The sequence below is a fragment of the Pecten maximus genome, chromosome 11 (assembly GCF_902652985.1).
Source record: "Pecten maximus chromosome 11, xPecMax1.1, whole genome shotgun sequence".
Taxonomy (NCBI): Eukaryota; Metazoa; Mollusca; class Bivalvia; order Pectinida; family Pectinidae; genus Pecten; species Pecten maximus.
In genome coordinates, this window is record NC_047025.1 from 9,802,970 (window position 1) to 9,823,277 (window position 20,308).

The 20,308-nt window shown below is 34.4% G+C and overlaps 1 protein-coding gene across 2 annotated transcripts in view; it reads right to left on the reverse strand.

The window, feature by feature from the left end:
• The window catches only part of LOC117338190 (solute carrier family 12 member 6-like), a 114,189-nt gene that overhangs the window by 78,652 nt on the left and 15,229 nt on the right, over window positions 1–20,308 (reverse strand). The window contains exon 2 of one of the 2 annotated variants that reach the window (XM_033899446.1): window positions 17,653–17,676. In XM_033899446.1, coding sequence (XP_033755337.1) covers window positions 17,653–17,676 — 24 coding nt within the window. Of the gene's footprint in view, window positions 1–2,593; window positions 3,975–17,652; window positions 17,677–20,308 lie in introns of those variants that run through there. The other variant, XM_033899445.1, reaches the window with a different exon arrangement.

Below are 20,308 nucleotides of genomic sequence, written 5' to 3' on the forward strand. Positions count from 1 at the left end.
TTACCAGGAATGTGTTTTCTCTGTTCTTTCTCAGACAGAAGTACCCAATGTCACAGATAAACATGTATAGCAGCATCTTGTACCAAAATAACCTGGAGTAATATGTAATTTGACCTTCAAAAAAATGGTATTGTATTCAAGTTTTCATTAATAGAGAGAAACAGCGACCAACTGGAGCACACCACCTTTGTATTCCAGACTAAAATATCATTGGTATATATAGATCAAATTTGTTTTCCTTCAGACATTTTATTGACAATGTCGTTAATTATAAGTATTAGCTGTCGGAGGTCAACTCTCCAGTAACACGGCGTTCCATTGTCAAACTCATAACAATAACAATGTTATTATCGAATAAATATCCAAATTATAAATTAGCCTGCTTACTAATTAGACAATCAACAGACAGCTGTAAAAATGTCTGTACCTATGAGACTCGTAAAAATCCATAATCCTGGTCATTACTACAGAATCTACATCATATACTCCCCCTTCTCCCACGGACTTTATCCTTGGAAATTCTGGAAACGGTTAAATATCCAGTTCATATTACCTATATATAAAGGTCACTCTGGAAAACAGAGAAAATGGTCTTAATAGGCAGGTGGACTTTATATAGAGGTTCAAGTACTCTTTACTGTTTTGTGTTAGGAATGGAAACATAGGGCCTTGATTATACATGTTATGAAGAAGTTCAAAAACTACAAATTGTAGTGTTGGGAATTCAAACAGGTAGTTTTTATAAAATTACTTGAAAAAGGGTGGTTTGGTTTGGTTTGGTTTGTTTTTGCTTAACGTCCTATTAACAGCCAGGGTCATTTGAGGACGTGCCAAGGTGGTCTTTATAAGACAGGCATATGTTATTTAAAAGTACACTAGCCTTTACATAGAGGTTCAATTACCATTTATTGTATTGTATTGGGAATATTAACAGGTGGTCTGTATATAAAGATTCAATTACCAGAAACAAGGTGGTCTTTATAGACAGGTTTATGTCATATAAAGGTGACCTTTATATAAAGGTTTTGATTGTATGCATTGCATTGTGAAACTAAAACATTAAGGACTTTTATACAGACGTTCAATAAATATGTATTTTATTTAGATGGAAACAGGTGGACTTCCTGGACAGGTGTGTTATATACAGTTGACCTTTACAGACAGGTGTATGTGATATAGAAGTGACCTTTACTGACAGGTGTATGTGATATAGAGGTGGTCTTTATGGACAGGTGTATGTGATATAGAGGTGACCTTTATGGACAGGTGTATGTGATATAGAGGTGACCTTTACTGACAGGTGATGTGATATAGAGGTGACCTTTACTGACAGGTGTATGTGATATAGAGGTGACCTTTATGGGCAGGTGATGTGATATAGAGGTGACCTTTATGGACAAGTGTATGTGATATAGAGGTGACCTTTACTGACAGGTGTATGTGATATAGAGGTGACCTTTACCGACAGGTGTATGTGATATAGAGGTGACCTTTACTGACCGGTGTATGTGATATAAAGGTGGCCTTTATGGACAGGTGTATGTGATATAGAGGTGACCTTTATGGACAAGTGTATGTGATATAGAGGTGGCCTTTATGGACAGGTGTATGTGATATAGAGGTGACCTTTACTGACAGGTGTATGTGATATAGAGGTGACCTTTATGGGCAGGTGTATGTGATACAGAGGTGACCTTTACTGACAGGTGTATGTGATATAGAGGTGACCTTTATGGACAGGTTATAACTTGTTACATAATGGACCTTTATGGACAGGTTGTTATATATAGGTGACTTTTATGGACAGGTGTATTATACAGAGGTTGCCTTTATGGACAGGTGTGTTACATAGAGTTGACCTCTATGGACAGGTCTGTTATACAGAGTTGACCTTTATGGACAGGTCTGTTATACAGAGGTGACCTTTATGGACAGGTTTCATTGTATACATTACAAAACTCACACATCACTTTAAAAAACACATCTTGGTTGGAAATTAAGACATATCTCAGCTTCCATACATGATGAAGACTTCAGTACACTATATCTCTCAGTATAATAGGTTCAGATCCCCCTAAAAACCCTTCCCCCTATAAAAAAAGAGGCCTATAGTTCAGAAAGGGGACTTATTTGAAGGCATCATTCCAAAGGGGTCAGGTGGCGATATATGTTATATTCCAATATACATAGATATTATATAAAACACATACACAAATTGCAGTGTACACTGGAAGTCATGTTAACCTGAGCCCCTCGTACTATATCTATACAAATACTGGTAGGTAAAACCCAATATATACGTGTATTTATATAACAAGGGCACTCGATCTCCACCATGTTCTATTTCTGTTCTATGAAAGCAAAACAGCACACATACAATAATACTGATTTCACCTCATATCCTGTATACATGACATCAAGCTATATTCTCAGAAAATGAAAAATGTGTCAATTATTGGCACTATTGCTAGATAAAACAGAAGAAATGGGAATGTGTTTGTAAGATTTGGTTATATATAATTAAAGAATCAATACTGATATCTATATATGCCGTAATGATAACATATTTTTACACTATGAAGAAACACCTCACCGTCACTGTTGATATCCTCCACTAGGGGTTCCGCACTACTGATATTATTCCCAGTCTCATCACAAATCACAATCGCAGGTGAGACGAAAAATCGACTACTGCCCGCTGCTTTATTATCAGATGGACTTCCCGATTTCGGACTGGCCGACTCTGAATTTTCATCGACTGGGGATGACGGCGCTTCCGCGTCTCCATTTTGTGTTAAAGGGTCCGTGACAGCATCAGTCAAATTGCTTGATGCAGGGTTCTCATCGCCACTGCTTGCACCTTCATCGGTCGCATGTGTTGGTACTTCCTTGTATTGGACAGGTGCCCCACTCTTTAAATTTACCATGACCACATATATATGTTATCACATAGATGTTAAATTAAACACAGTTGATTTCCTTTATCAACGGATTTTAAATATTTTCCTCAATTTTATATCACAGTCAGTTTCCTGCGCTTAATCCTCAACAGGTTTTTAAATTCCCTTGATTTTTAATCACAGTCAGTTTTCCTGTCTTTAAAATTCCTAATGGGTTTCAAATCCTTTGAATTTTTCTTACTTCACACTGTGAGAAATTCACACAATAACTTTTGATTTTACAATTGAATTTTCAGAATTATTGCAGATTAAACAACAGCCAATTTGATTTTCACAATAACTTTGCGAACAATTAATTCCCAGGACACAGAGGTGTCAATATAATGTTGAACTATTGTAAAAATAAAATTTCTATTCAATATTCTCACAACTTGAAATTCAGACGCACCATACCCTTCAATAAAATTCACACACAATCAATGTTAGCGCCTCCTAAAAAAATCCGGGAATGATTCAAGCACTGGAAAATTTCACAATATTAATAGATATGAAGGTTCTAAATAAACAAATTTTTAATACAAAACCTGTTTTTCAATCCAACAACTTTTATATTTAAAAAAAAAAATCCAACAATCGACACTGAGCCGTTTCCACACACAAAATATTACACACGATTCCTGAAGTATTATATTCCGTTCACAAGATCAGACACTTAAGCCTTGTAACACTGCATGTCTTAACTTATAATGTTGTGTAAAATTGAAGAGATCAAGAAGAAAGTGGCACATAGACACATGTTTTTGTGATCTCTCTTGGTTTCGGCTATCTTCTGGTTAGTCCCACAGCCTGTGTAAGCGGCTGCCTGCAGACAGTACAGTAGAGAGCTTCCCAACTACACCTTATAGCTGAGTCTATAGCCGAACTCTTCCCCTATCATACCAGTCGCCCAATCTTTGGACTATTTATATCTCAGATACATAGATAAGTGATTTTATCTCTCCACTATCCACTATATACTCTATCAAGTCATCAGTCCCAACTCCGAAAAAAATAACCTATGAAATTCAGACCAGTTTTCTAGTAATTTTCCGTGAAACTGACAACAGGAACAACACACTGATGTAATGAAAACAGTGACTGCTTCCTGTTAAAGGGTGCCTCTATAGGGAAGTACACACACACCACCCATCGAGTCTCTATACAGGTATCTATTTACACAAAATATTAATCCAACCCACTTTTCTTCTTTCACCTTCACACTATGCTAATAGATTTCTATCAACACAATTACCCTAACCATGAGTGATATACCCTTCAGCACTATTCAAGTATTTCCGGATCCTCATAAGAAACTCCAGTAACTTATAGCTTTTCCTGGGTTGCTCCAAGTAACTCTATCTGCTCATAAGTTACATCAAGTGACTCCAGCTTCTCCTGAGTAATTCCACTTACTCCAAAAATACACCTGAGTTACTACATATATATATATATATATATATATATATAGTTACTACGAATGACTCCAGCTGCTCCAAAGCTGCTCAAAGTAACTCCGGTTTCTCCTGATCATGAGCAACTCAAAGTAATCCAACTTACTCCTGAGTTAGTCAAAGTGACTCCAGCTTCTCCTGAGTCACTTCAATTGACTCCCCAACCTCCTTAATTACTACAGTTCCCAATAACTTGAAAGTTTATCCAGCTCCTTAGGAGTTATTCCAAAAACTTTTGCCTGAATAACTCTTCATAACTCCACCTGCTCCTGAGTTACCCAAAGGGACTCCAGCTGCTGTTTATACTCCGAATAATTCCAGTTGCTCATGAGTTGCTCCAGAGATATGACTTAGCTGCTCAAGAATATTTCTGAGTAACTGATTAACTCAATTCTACCTCCTCCTGAGGAGATCTGAGCACTGATGACCTATTTTCCTGAGTACCTGGTAACTCTAATTACTCCAGAATAACATTACAGTAAATTTTGACTCATCGATCCTCATCCTGAGACACTCAAGTTTTTCTCTGAGTATTATTTGAGTAAATTTGTCTCTTCCTTAGACACTCAAGATTTTCCTGAGAAATATATTTGAATAATTTGATCCCCTGAGACACTCAAGCTATTCCTGAGTAGTAACTTGAGTGAATCAATGACAAGCTATTGGAGTCCTTTACATTAATTACTGCAACCATACTAATTTTAGTGTACTGAAATTTTAGTGTATCATCAAAGTTAAGCTAACAGCAAAATGATAATTGGCCTCAACCATGTACATTATCTTCTGTAGAAATAGTATAAAACGTGTATAATTATAGAGCCAGCATTACTTAGCACAATGTTTCCAGCCTGAAATCACTCTGTAAGATTACCACTAAAACATACATTTACAGTATATACCAACCGATATTTTCAAGATATATACAATATTGTATAATAGCTTGTTTTGCAGCTGTAGGTAATAAGTGTATATTTAAATTTCCATTCCATAGTGAAACCTGTCTGAACAGAACTATACATGATTTAGAAATTTTCCAACATTCTCTGATTTATATCATCTTATTGGACCCATGTACAAGTACATAATATGTAAATTCAGAAACTGGCCTATTGGATTCTATACATTATTCAATGCAGACATAAATTTTTAACAAACATCTTTTTACAAGAGTTTAAAAGAAATCAAAAGAAAACTAAACTGAATGTGCAAATTATTCAATCCAGTTGTTTGTATGAATTCACCACTTCAATGAAAAGCAAAATCTACCAGACTCACAAATCCTATATTTCTTACTGTGCATTTATACCATGTTTACCCTGCGATAAGTCCAGGGGGATCAATATATACCCTCTGACTCAGAATAGGATTGTATAGGGTATGTGCTCTAACAAATTTTTGTAAGAAATTTAATTCTTAACTCCATTTTGATACATTTTGTACAAAATGATCTACTTTACAAAGCTTTTTAAAGCACCATTACAAATGTATATAGTGATCAAGTTTCACATATACATGTATATTTGTTTAAATGACTGTTTAACGTAATTTAGGAACTCATGTTCCTAAGGCAAGCAAAATGATACACAAAGATTTTTATAATTTCATGCATATACAAGTATGTCATTACTCAAACATTATAAAGTAAATTTCATTCTTTGATACGATCACCCGTCAATTTTTTTCTACATGATTAAAATTCCTCCACCCTTCACCCCATTGGCAGATTGAGTTTTGATGATATGGATTATTTTGAGGCATTATATAAATGCGTAGGTATAGAAGAAAATTTTGATTTAACATGGCAAATTTAAAGTCCACCCGATGGCACCCATGTTAGCATTATCTGGGTATAATGGTATATTCAGTTTAGAAATTAATGAAATTTTTTCTATAATTTCATGAGGTTTCTTTACAGTACATGTACATCATGCTCGAGGTAAAATGAGCCTATGACCAAAGAAAGAAATTCCCATAGTGCTCGAGATGGGACCCAAACAATATTTTCCTTGTAGAAGACACACTCCAGACAAACTTTTTTCTTGAATGTAGATCAAAAGCCAAAATGTAGGTCACAATGACTTACTTTTGTTACACAACACATCACCTCACCTCACCTAGGTAAACCCATAACCCAAGTATTAAGTTCCAGTGACAAGTAGTGTAGAAGATAGAGCCTGGACAAACGTTTTCTTTCATGTAGGTCAAAAGTCAAAATGTAGGTCATAATGACCTACTTTTGTTACACAACACATCACCTCACCTCGGTTAACCCATGACCCAAGTATGAAGTTTGAGTGACAATTAAGTAATGTAGAAAACAGAGCCCAGACAACCTTTTTCTTTGATGTAGGTAAAAAGACAAAATGTAGGTCACAATGACCTACTTTTGTTACACAACACATCACCTCACCTCACCTAGGTTAACCCATGACCCAAGTATGAAGTTCGAGTGACAATTAAGTAATGTAGAAAACAAAGCCCAGACAAACTTTTTCTTTGATGTAGGTCAAAAGTCAAAATGTAGGTCAGGGTGACCTACTTTGGTTCAGGACACATTGCCTAACATAGGTGAATTAACCCATGACCGTAGTAAGAAGTTCTAGTGACTAGTAGTGTAGACAAGAGGCCAATGGGGCTAAAGGCTTGTCTCATAAAGACTTACAGCAGGGACATGCCCCTCTATCCCATTAGGGATCAAACCAGCCACATTTTCATAAATTGTCTGTCCATAGCCAGTAATGTTTCAGATCAAATTTGGTTGTATTCCATTAAGGCATTAAGGAGGAGTAGTACTTCGTAGCATCTGTCCCCAGGGGTCTGACCAACTAGTTTCATTTAAATAAATTATGACTGCCTTCCTTCCAATGATGTTTCAGACTATACTTGGTTGCAATCCATCAAGGCCTTAAGGAGGAGTAGTTTTTTAAAGGAAAATTTCAGATATGTTCCCCTTTTGATGCCCCACCACTCTGTCCACAGGGGTCAGACTAGCCTCATATAAATTATGAATGCCCTCCCCAATGATGTTTCAGACCAAATTTGAGTTTAAGAAGGAGTAGTGATTTGAAAGTAAAAGTTTATGCACAGCGCAAGGCAACAGACAAAACAAGATGCCGAATGTAGGTCATTTTGACCAATTGGTTCAGATGACCTAAAAATAGATCCTGGACAAAATCTTTCTTAAATGTAGGTAAAAAATCTAAATGTAGGTCATTATGACCTACTTCCTAGGTCAGAGCGACCTACTTCCTTGAGCTTGTGTAGTATCTTAAGTACTATATATATAGCTTAAGTTCACCAATCCCAGATACCAAATACTTTTGTGAAACAATATTGACTTTTAAAATGGGAATGATGCAAAATGATTATGGCCCTAATGGTGCTTGATGTTTCTACAGTAGTTACCCCAAGACAAACAATTTGTTACATCACAAACAACAAATTGTATCTCTGTAAATATGACATTTCGTGTTATTCAAAATGCTATTAAATAGAAGTCTAATAATTCTCTGTAATTATCTATTATTGGAAAGATAGCACATCAACATCTTCTACCCAGAAAATATCTGTAATGCATTATAAACAAACCGAGTTTGCCCCATTTCATATAATTACACATTTTATATAAAATCATCAAATTAACAGAAACCAATATTTGAACATCAAAATATTTTTTGATTAGGTGTATAGGAAAGATTCAGACAGATTTTTCTATCTGAGGAAAATATATGGAACAACACATGGCACATTTCCATATGGACTTAATTACCATGGGATCAAATATGAGCCAACATAGATATCCAGTTTTCAGCAATTTCCTGACCCAAATTTGCTAAACAGTTTGACAACTACACCTAATGTGTACTGTGTTATCATTGAGTTGAAGTAATCAATATTTAGGGATAACAGTTGTTGACCCCCAACACCTCGCCCAACCCACATCCTGCCCTGTAGCCCATCCTTAGGGAGTCACATAGACATGAGGGAAAGGATTGCTGGAAAATACTCAAACAACATTTAGACAGGATTAAAGTTCTTTTTGATAAAGGCTGAAGGATATATTGTATTACAGCTGTCATTGTGTAAACCTTTTGGATGTTCCAGAAGTATTAACTATGAATTTAATTTAATTTCATGCTTTTGAATTAATTAAAACTTATATTATTCACTCTTTATAGACAAGATAGAAATATGCAGGGTGCCCCATCTTTATATGGGAACTAGGAAACCGACTGACTGGGGAAAAACAAGCACTGGTTCATTATATTTTTCATGTATGATCCAATAACTGAACCTTGCAATTGGTCATTATAGGTTTAGTTGTGTATAACATCCACTACGTGGCAAACCATCATATTGAACATTTCAACATCATACCACTAAAATCACATGTCATCCAAGACTGACACACAACACAAAGTCCTAGTTCAGTAGACAAACAAAAGGAAGATACAGTTTAGACAAATATTTTGTTTTATAATTCGCCTCTCTGATTAAAGAAATAAAATGTTTCTGAATATAGTTTTTAATTTTGGCGATTTTGGTTTATTTTGTTTAATGTCAAATTATATAATTAACAGCCAGGGTCATTTAAGGACGTTCTTAGTTTTGGAGGTGGACGAAACGCGAGTACCCAGGGAAAAAACCACCAGCCTCAGTTATAATACGGTCAGTACCCGTGAGGCAACTGTCCCACCTGGGCTTCAAACTCGCAACTCAGGTGGTAGGAGTAAACTCCATTGGTCATATAATGAAAAGGTTGTCTTTAAATAATCTGGTTATTTATTAATCCTTTAGATTACAAGATATTCACCTCCAATTGCAATCAGTAACTTGAATATCACAATCTTCAGGTTAATAAATACTCCACCTCAACCAATCACAATAAATGTATAATATGTTTGTACAAACCCAACTTAATTACTTAATTTCTTTATAAAAAGCTGATATTGCATTCCCTTTGAAGACAGGTAGAACCCATTTAAAAGAGAAATGGCATTATTAATTATTTCTCATGGACAATATAAAATCATTAGAAAAGTGGAGAACTTTTCTTTTAAGTAACTGCAATGACAAATACAGTCTGTATATAGTATGATTATACAAACCAACATATGTCACAGAAGTTAATGATGGAAATGTGTCAGACTCTCTGAGATTCCAAGAGTATCAGTCTCCCATATGCCATTAATTTTATTTCTGCCGAGACAATTCAAGGTCTTGGAGTAGACACAATATGTGTATAATCTGACAGAATTTGATGGAATATTCTGGGCATCTTAATGGCTTCAGAAAGATGTAAATCAATATAGCTTTACAACAGGCTTATTTACTCTGTTATGTAACAATCTTTATAAGTCTCTAAAACATCTTCCTCATACAATCTGTCTGTGAAGTTGGCACCAAATGCTTACACGAGACAGCTATAACTGGTAATATGTTAAAGTGGGTAGAGCTGAAGTTTAAAGGGGGGTAATTTGGATGAAGGTTAAAGAGGCATACACCAAAGGGGTAATTTTGATTTAGCTTAAAGAGGATTACACCAAAAGGGTAATTCTATTTCAGATTAAAGAGGATTACACCAAAGGGGTAATTATATTTCAGATTAAAGAGGATTACACCAAAAGGGTAATTTTGATTTAGATTAAAAAGGATTACACCAAAAGGGTAATTCTATTTCAGATTAAAGAGGATTACACCAAAAGGGTAATTTTGATTTAGCTTAAAAAGGATTACACCAAAAGGGTAATTCTATTTCAGATTAAAGAGGATTACACCAAAAGGGTAATTTTGATTTAGCTTAAAAAGGATTACACCAAAAGGGTTATTCTATTTCAGATTAAAGAGGATTACACCAAAAGGGTAATTTTGATTTAGATTAAAGCGGATGAGACAAATGTTTAACTCTTTACGTACTCATTCAAATTTCGCGGTCGCTACCGGAAGTGAATGCTGGGTAGGTCCTTTGTGTATTGGAGCATATGGCTATCACATCAGACGTCGATAAAACGATCTTTTACTGATCTTTTACTGTTGTATAATGCTTAATATTATATGAAGTTTATCATATGGAACAAGTACTGAGTACGGAAACTCTTTTACCCAATTTTTCCTTTAAAATACGGCGAAATCACCAGGCAGAATCGCGGGAAATGACATGTTAATCGGCACATGTGTCACACATGTGCAAGAAATCACGCAGCCAAAACATCGTTTTTTCGGTTTGTAAAAATATTTTACGTATTTCTTACTTATTTTGATGATAAACGTTACTCAATTATATATATATTATCGTTTTTAATTGTTTTATTGTGTTTAACACCTCAACAATCTCGCAGAAAACGAAAGTAAATTTGAGGCCGCCATTTTGTAGCTATGTAAACAGCTCGGCATGAACCGGCGGAATTCTTTGAAATAGACAATCTTAACGAATGAATTATGCTTCTGGTACGTAAAATATACCATCAATACAATATTTACATTGCTTTTTATTTCTTAAAAACATCATTTCCGTGTCAATTCCTTCGTATGACTATGCTAAACCAGCAAGTAATATCAACATCTTTCGCGATGTTTTACGACGATTTGAGTCGTCACAAAGGATGGAAGGCATGTTAATTGTGACGTGTGTAGTCGTCATGAAGGATACAAGAGCACATTTTTGTGACGTCTGTAGTCGTCGTGAGTACGGAAAGAGTTAAAGGGAGGTAATTTTGATTTAGGTTAAAGAAGATTACACCAAAGGGATAATTTTGATTTAGATTAAAGTGGATTAGACCAAAGTTTAAAGGGAAATAATGCTGATATATGTTAAGAACATTAGGACCTATTTCTAAAGGGAGGTAATTTTGAATCAGGTTAAAGTGGATTACCCCAAAGGAATAATTTTCCTATTAAAGAGCTTTACACCAAATGGGTAGTTCTGATTTAGGTTATAATGGATTAGACAAAAGTTTAAAGGGAGGTCATTTTGATATATATGTTAACGAGGATATGAGCAGTGTTTAAAGGGAGGTAATTTTGATTTTTTTTCACATCATTTAAAATTTACTTATATTTGTACTTCGGTATGTCATTATTTTCCCGCTTAATTATTCAATCTTCATCGATTACCATGTCCTTATTTCCAGTCCTGGAATTACATTGTTAAATTTATCTTATTAATCATAACAAAAAGGAACAGGCAATACTGTAGATAACAATTGTTTTATCTTGTGATGTAACACTCTTTAATTGACAACAAACATTAACGAGACTTCCCAAGGTCTCTTCCTAGATCAAAATATCATTACCTCCTAGACAAAATTATGGTGCTTCTCTTCCTAGATCAAAATATCATTACCTCCTAGACAAAATTATGGTGCTTAACTCCTTAAGATATACGTTTTTCCACGATTATAGTGCATTTCTCCGTAAAATATAATTAGATATATCACATAGCAACACCAATGACAGAAGGAAGACAGATTTATGACTTATGCCCTGACTGGGCCTCGAACTCATGACCTCCAGCACCTAATTGCCTAGCCAGAAATATCACTGCCACATCCACGTTCTTATATAAATATATCTCAATTGATGTTCTCCTCCTTAAAATACATCTATATGTATCCCTCAAATCTTAAGTTTTTCTCTTTGAAATTTATATCATTCAAAATTCTGGTGTGTTCCTCCTTAAAATATACATATCTCCGAACTCATAAGTCCTTTACATTATATTAATCCCACACTACATAAACCTATAATTAGCAAAACATTTATGCAATCCCCCATCAATGTTTGGTTAACCCGACTTTCATAAATCATTCCAGGGAGATGAGAAGAATTTGTTTGACCCCATCAGACATGGCCCTGCCCTTTGTTTTCTCGGTATCTTCCCTCGTTAGGGCAGTCTCTGATCAAACAATGTGATGTTTATATCAGTAATCAATGATAACAAGAACCCATCAACAGCCTACAGCATATTAGATATCCTTCCGTCCCCGCTGATGATCGTAGACAGAGTCACAAAAACTCTTAACACACGATCAATCAAATCATCACATCAATCCTGTCAACTCCGATGTATCCTGTGTACAATTCTCCAGCTCGGAAAAACTATCTGACAACCAACAAATTGGCTTTATTAGCTAAGCATTTCTCTATCAGAACTGGTCAGCAACATGAAACTTAATAAGAACGGGATCAATTTTTGTAATAATTATTCGGACAAGATGAAAATGTGAAAATCTAGTCCTTTTAGGCTTTTACAAATCAAAAACTAAATTGGAATACATGTAAGTTTCAGAATTTAACACAGATTGCCAAGTTCCAATAATGGATCCCAAAGGGATCTTGGCGCCTACCATTGAATGACCTTTATTGGATCTCTGTTAGATTTTTCTCTTTTTAATCATTTGAAGACAAAGAAAGCTACACACCGAGAAAGATCCATCTTAGAAATTATGATAACAGCTTCAACTAACAACTAAGCCAAATCTACTTAAATTATGAGATTCAAGACAGATCCATGAATCACTTTCTGAGAAATAGCGATAAAAAAAAAAACTTCAAATGTCAAAAATTCAAAATGGGCCACATGTTGGCCAACTGGCTCTCCTATAAGCCTCTACGAATGAAATTTGAGAAAGATTCATCTGAAACTTAATGAGAAATAGTGATAACAATCATTGTTTTACGTATGGATGGAAAACGGACCATGGAGAAAGGGTAATTTGATGATGGTTAGCTAAAAAGCCTTACAACACAGGACCAAAAATGTAACCAAAAATATCTGGCCTGTACTTGGGGGGGGGTCTCAATCAAATGACATTTCATACTCTTAAGTGAAATTCCCATCAGCCTCAGTTATTTATAAATATGCCCCCTAAGAAGGGCTCACAGAAATGTTGCCCATCATAGAACTTAGACATAAGTCCTCCCTACATTCATATACCCAGGGTAGTAGCTATAGGCAACATTCTCCGCAAAAACAGTCCCAAGGGGCACTGACAGTACCAAAACTGGTTGAAATCATCTCAGCCGAAATGCTATAATCTTACGTAAATTCTTTTTTCTCTTAAACAGCAGAAGAGTTATATATTAATACACTGTACTAGGTATAACAACAATGGATGTATCTCTCTAAACTTTTGTCTAGTCAATGTTCCACTCCGACTTCACAGTACTTGCAATTGGTACGCCATGCAATTACCTTGATTTGATGTAAATGATCGACTTACATAGGTTTGACTGAATTACATACAACATTCATTTCCTTCCCAGATACAATTTCATACTCTGTAACTGGAACAGATTTTCTTTTTATAAATACACCTAAATATAAAACTTGGAGATAAAAAGTTCCGAAACCATATGGAATTTATTTTCTCAGATTAAGTGGTGTTTACAAGAAGAAATGATTAAATGGTAATGCTATTTGTTTTCTGATTTAAAGACTAAGGTGTATATCTTTTTAACCCAGAACGATTCTTCATCTCCGACAACAAAGGACCTTCATTGCTATTTGACTAACCCATATGTATCAGGATGCGGGCCACCCAAACCTTCTTGCACCTGTTGAATCTATACGTTACTTAAGTTCATGTGTCATAATAACCAACCATTATACACTTGGATGCTTATTTTAAAAGAAATTCTTAAACTTATCTAAATGTACAACAAAGATTATTATTTCAAGAAATCCTTCAATTGACTTATATCTTAGTGAAATAGATCAAAGGATTTTGGAAATGTAGGTAATTATTTTGATGTTTTGTTTTTTTTTATTTCTAAAAATTTTAAGAGGGTGGGAGTAGATAAAAACCCAGAAAGATAGCCACTTCCACAAAATGTGTAACATTAATACACATGCACCTGACAGTTCAGCATGTACATGTAATTTAAAGAATGACAAATCAGACCATATTGGCACAGAGAAATCATTTAGATAAAAGTTTCAGATTTCTGAAAATACAAATAAAATTCTATATATTCTGCTCACTGTGGTCTGTCTAGCCGAAACATAACATTGTTTCTATGACATCTGCACTACCTTCTGGAAGGACGCCAGTCTATCACAGCATTACTTCCTCAAGCATATGCTGCTACCCAGATGTACAGCTAGATAGACTGACACAATCAGGTTAACACATCACATCAATAAGTGTTATAAAGTCCCAACTTAATACATCATTTGATACACTTTCAATTACATTCTGCATCTGCAATGTAATCATTCAGCCTATAATTAACTAAGGGTACCATTATAAACATCTGAAACAACAAAAATAATTATTTTGTTTGTCAGGAACTGAACACATTGACGCTTGATTACAATGAAAGACATATCAAAGTCAAAAGCATTAGTGAACAACTTTTCAAATGTACATTTCGATTGAATTTTGTATTTCCTACGAAGTAAGTTTCACCTAAATTTCCATCCACTATATCATCATCATGTTTTCACTATATAATACAACTATATTTTTCCTAACCTAATACTTCATCAGAGGTTTGTATACATAACAGCATTAATAAACTATTACTGACACTCTGTTTGCCAAAAGAAAATGATCACATACAATTTACATTAGAAAATACATTATTTTCCCCCTGAAGTTTTTCAACCCTATATCTATAACAGGTGCCTGGCTAAGAATGATCTACTTTACTTGTCTTTCCATCTCAGATCACCATAATGTGTTACCAAATTTAACCTTTTTATCGTGATCCCTCTCAGTGTTATCCAAAATCTTATCGGAAACCGTGTCTCTTCTGAAAATGAAATACTGTTCACTTCTGCAGCTTATCGTCTAAGCACACTAATTTTCAAGCTGTATTCATAGGCTTTGTCAAGTCTATAAAACACACTTCAATTTTTTTTTATCAGATAAAATAACCTTTTTTTGTTGTCAAAGTATTTCAATATAATATTATGTACAATATTCACTCTTAAATATTAAAACATCATTCCCCATGCATATGAATTGCATAATAAATCAAACATGCACATGCATTACATGTAACTGATAGATGTCAACAGAGCTCAGTCAGTAGAACATTGGACAATGGCATTTAACCTAAAGTGAAGATCCAAGGTGTTTGGTCTGATTCTTTCTATAGGCTTTTTTGCTTCTCAGAAAGAGATCACAGATCATCTTGTGCTGTTTGTATGTGGATGTGTCCTTCAGCAAAACATTTTAAAATGTGACAAGCCATACTATGTTGTTCTGTGAGGTAGCCACCATCTACTACAAGGGGACCCCCAGCTCAAAATTACCGTAGCTGATTATACTTCAACTATCGCTTGTAAACTAGAAAGGTTTCAAGCATCAGCAGGCATCTCGATGATCTACTGGGTAGATACAATCTAACTGGAATACATTGATTATTTATTATAATAACTGTTTTAGGTTTAATAACAATCAAATATAATTTAGAAAATGATAACGGCATAAAATATATTCCTGATTCTACAACTTACACCAAGAACATGCATTATGGAATTCATCATTTCTTTTTCTTAAATTATTGGATTTATAATAGCTGTAAATTTGTAAAGAAGTACAGCCTCTTTTCAAGAGCATTTTGAGTCTATTGATCTACATTAAGCCTATCATTAGCCTATTTTTAATAAACAAAAGTTCTGTATACTGTACATGGACTTTTTACCATCAATATTTCATTTCAAACTGTCCAAAATTAATTACTATAAATAGTAACATGAAAACATTAATGGTATTTATCAACAATGCAAGGACTGCACACACACAACACAAGTGATTTTTTTTTTCAAATCTCCATGCACTAACGATAAAAAAAAATGTGCACAAACGCAGAACATGCAAATGTGACTGACTGAAGTAGCTATTTTCCTACAAATGGTTTCAGCATCATGTTTTTATCCCTGAACATCTCCAAAGGTGTGATGCAGTACCGTGCTCTATAGACATCACATGCATTATTGATATACAGAATGGATGTGTCGGTTTGAGGAAGCAGTCACGTATTAAACAAGTAAAATACATAACATGCTCTTTACCGACAATGTAAACATAATAACATCTGATGGAAATGAGATATCAACGCATCAATGAAACACTGGCAGGACTGATGTCGTCTGTAAACCTTCACTCTAACTTGTACAATTACCTCATTTCATGATAAAGTATTTCAGGGTTCACACATTTTTTTTTTAATTCTTCTTCAGAATTTTTACCAAAGTTTATTATCTTCTGCTAAATTTTGCATTTGTCAGTCAAGATTTATATAAGTCATTTTAGATATTTAACAAAGAAAATAAATTTACATTCATGCATTAACATTTTCCTGAAAAACTGGAAATCAGCTAAAAAAAACCTTGAAAATCAGCCTTCTTACATTTATTCTTACATTTTCTACATTTTTCTTTAGTAAAGCTGGCTTCTAGATAGTCTTTCATTTTAGCAATAATTCACGGAGTAAATTTTGAAGTATTAGGTCATAATGTGCAGATGGTCAATTTATGGGAGAAGATTGCATGGGCATATTATATTACTCATCAATCATATAGCCAAGTTTTTGTTTTTTCCCTTCGGATTAATATAACAAAACTAGTATAATTCGAATATCTGAGAAATAAATACTTTCATGCTTGTCAATTCTACAATGGGAAGCAAACTGGAAGGTTATAAACAATGTTCTAATGAAATTTTCTTGAACCATTTGTTGAAAATAACTAAACTTCATCTGGCAGCTATCAAAACTAAAACTGACATGATGATAGGTTCGTTAGTTACACTTCCAGGTTAGTAACGATGCCAGGTTAATTAATTAAATTCTGTTAGTGAATGTTCTTTATCTTGTACTTAATCACCTATAAATATATCAACTTTAAACTTAAACCTTATTTGCATATATTGAATGTGAAAGAATTCTTCACTTCTACAAGAATACAACTTATCATTTGGAAATGTTCATTGAACAGTTAAGACTGCACATATGATGATCAAAGAGTTCATTATATATTTGAATTGATAATCTTCATACATTCAATTTATCAATTAAATCATTAATTAATTAATCTTATGTTAATTAGCAAATTTAATAGGCCAAAGATGTAATCTACATAGCCTGGCATTTTTTCTTGTTTTCAAATTTTCAAATATTGCCCTAAAATGTGTAATGTTTATAGCTTCAATACATTTGTACAAGACATCAGAACAACAGGCAATATGTAAATGAGCTAGCATCTACATTATATATTATTCATACAATTATGAATATTCATTAATGGTCATTACCATAAATGACAGCATACTGTCCAACTATTGGTCGGTGTCACCAAAACCACACCCAAAAAGAGTTGAAAGAGTTGGTTGTTCAATATGAAATAGAAAGAAAGAAAATGCACACAAAGCATTAATAACAACAAAAAATCAAATCATAAAATACAATAAAACAAGAAATTTAAGACTGATTGATTAACATGTGTAGCAGTTAGATTTGACATTTCAGTATTTCAAATTTTAAAAGACATCATCAACAATGAAGATGTTTCATTTGTTTTTGTAGAACTCATCACATGCCAAAAATATGTCAACACTTGTCATTTTTCCATTTTATTTTGTTCATTTTCAAACTTTTTCTTGGAATTTTCCTGATTTTTCTTTTCAAATTTAAACTCAGTCTCTGATGTTTGAAAATAGCTGAGTGGAACATTTTTTAACATATTAATGTCACTATAAATGGTAGCATGGTACATTGGTTTTCAGCTGTTCAGTGTTGGACTAAGGATATATATTAAACTTCACTTATGAAATGTATATTTTCTGAATAATATGGAGTCTTATTTTGTTGTCTGTAATCTTTCTTACCAGCATGGATGGTTCTTAAATGTATTTATTTCTATACAAACACAGGCATATATCCTGATTATCCAATGTAGCCACCAGCTACTACATGGAGACCCCACAGATTTAAAAAAAAAAAAAAAAAAAGCATTTAAATTGAATCAAATTTTGAGAAAAATGGCCATTATATGGTAGTGAGGCGAGGGTATGGGTATTGGGGTGGGGTGTGGGTATTGGGCTGGGGTTGGGTGAGTGGGGTATTTGGGTAGGCAACGTAGGGTTGGGGTGGGGGTTGGGTGGAGGGTGTTTGGTGGTGTTGGGATATTGGCATAACTGCATATAATTCTGGTAAGGATATCCGTCTAATTGTCTGGTATATTTCTATACAGAAGAGTAATTTCCTTTTAAAAACTTATTAGAATCTCTACACCATTTGGGCTAGAGGCAGGGCTGAAACAGCTTATAGATTTTATGGACAGAGCCGGGCAGCTTCTAGTGTTCCAGATCGATTCTGCATGGTGATGTCGGACAATAAATGTGGTAAAACTGATGTGTTTCTACGTTGTTATCAGTTCTGTTGGTTCAGAGAAAACCAAAATGTAATTTCATTATATATACAATATCATTACAAGGTATTTTACATTCAGTCCAGTGTGTGGCTATCTTAAATCCTGTATGACAGCAAGCAATCAAAATAAACAACTATCAAAGGAGGAAAGCCATAAGAAAACCAGCTACAACTTATATCTATTGGCAAACTTAGAACAGGATTTCTGAAGACAGAGTTTGTATTTTAGTAACTGCCCCTGTAGATTGACTTTTAAAGCACAAAAATGATAGAAAGTATCCCAGTATTCCCCCCCCCCCCCCCCCCCCCCCCCCCCCCCCCAAAAAATGAATTCTCATCAGTATTTCATAACTTGATGAATGGTTGGTAAGCTGCCATTAATGAATGCTTCTCCTTGTAAAAATGACCATAAAACCTTGTTATATTCGCTCTCCAATGGCTTTGTGTACGCAGCATGTAATATCAATCTTGTTATATTAATGCCTTTTTCTTTAAAATTGATTGAACTCAGAAACTGGTTGACTTTTGAAAAGATATTTTGCAGACATGGCCCCAAGTCTCTTTTGATTACATTCTGTTGTCAATTGTCGCTGTGCTAAATAAAGTGTCAGTCACAGTTTATATAACCATAAAATGTCTCGGGGGGCAGGAAGGGGGTGGGGGGTGGGGGGCTATAATACGCATACACAGCATTCTTCTTGCCAATCTTCATCCCCATGGGAACCATCTATGTTTGAGTGATCATGACTGCAAAGTTAATCAATCGAAGAACAGATTAGAAGAATACTCCAGGTAATATATACGTCTGTCATTAAATGTCCACATATTTTTGTATCTAACCTACTTGAACAATATACAATTCCTTTTAATCTCTTCCAATGGTACAATTTTTTTTCCTTCTAACCGAAACCAAACTTTTATGGAGCATTTATTCTTTCTTTAATCTTTCTGCTATTGTTTTATCAGTTTGAGAATTGTTGTAGCAAAATGTTAAAATGAAGCACTGAATTCAATGTGTAGATTTCAATCAAACAAGTACAAAATCAATAGTTTTCATGGCAAAACCTTTAACTTTTCATTTAGCTACATGGCACAGACTTAAAATATTAATAGAGCCAATTTAAAAACCCAGTCATCACCGGAAGTCTGGAGAAGAAGTTTATTGGCGACAACTGGACTAAAACAGCAGAATGTATTTGGTGGGTCGATCAGGTCAAATGTCTGCAGGAAAATCTGGATTCAACAGCTATAGACTAGCCTACTGGTACTGTAGTTTTTCCCTGTAAAACGCAAAGCATCCATCATGCACTTGGTATTTTACGAATTGGTTTATTTTCAGATTAAATTTGGTGTTTCTGCTTAGTATGAATGGAATTCCTTAAAACAACAAAGTCTGTTTGAATTCTATGTTTCAAAAAGCTATAATGAATAATTCGAACACAAAACTTAAATGTTTATATTCTGTGCAATCCTATATAGCTTCAGTGCCGTGTTTGTCATAATTAACAGTCCTGATCCAATAAGGTCTCTGTCTGAAGC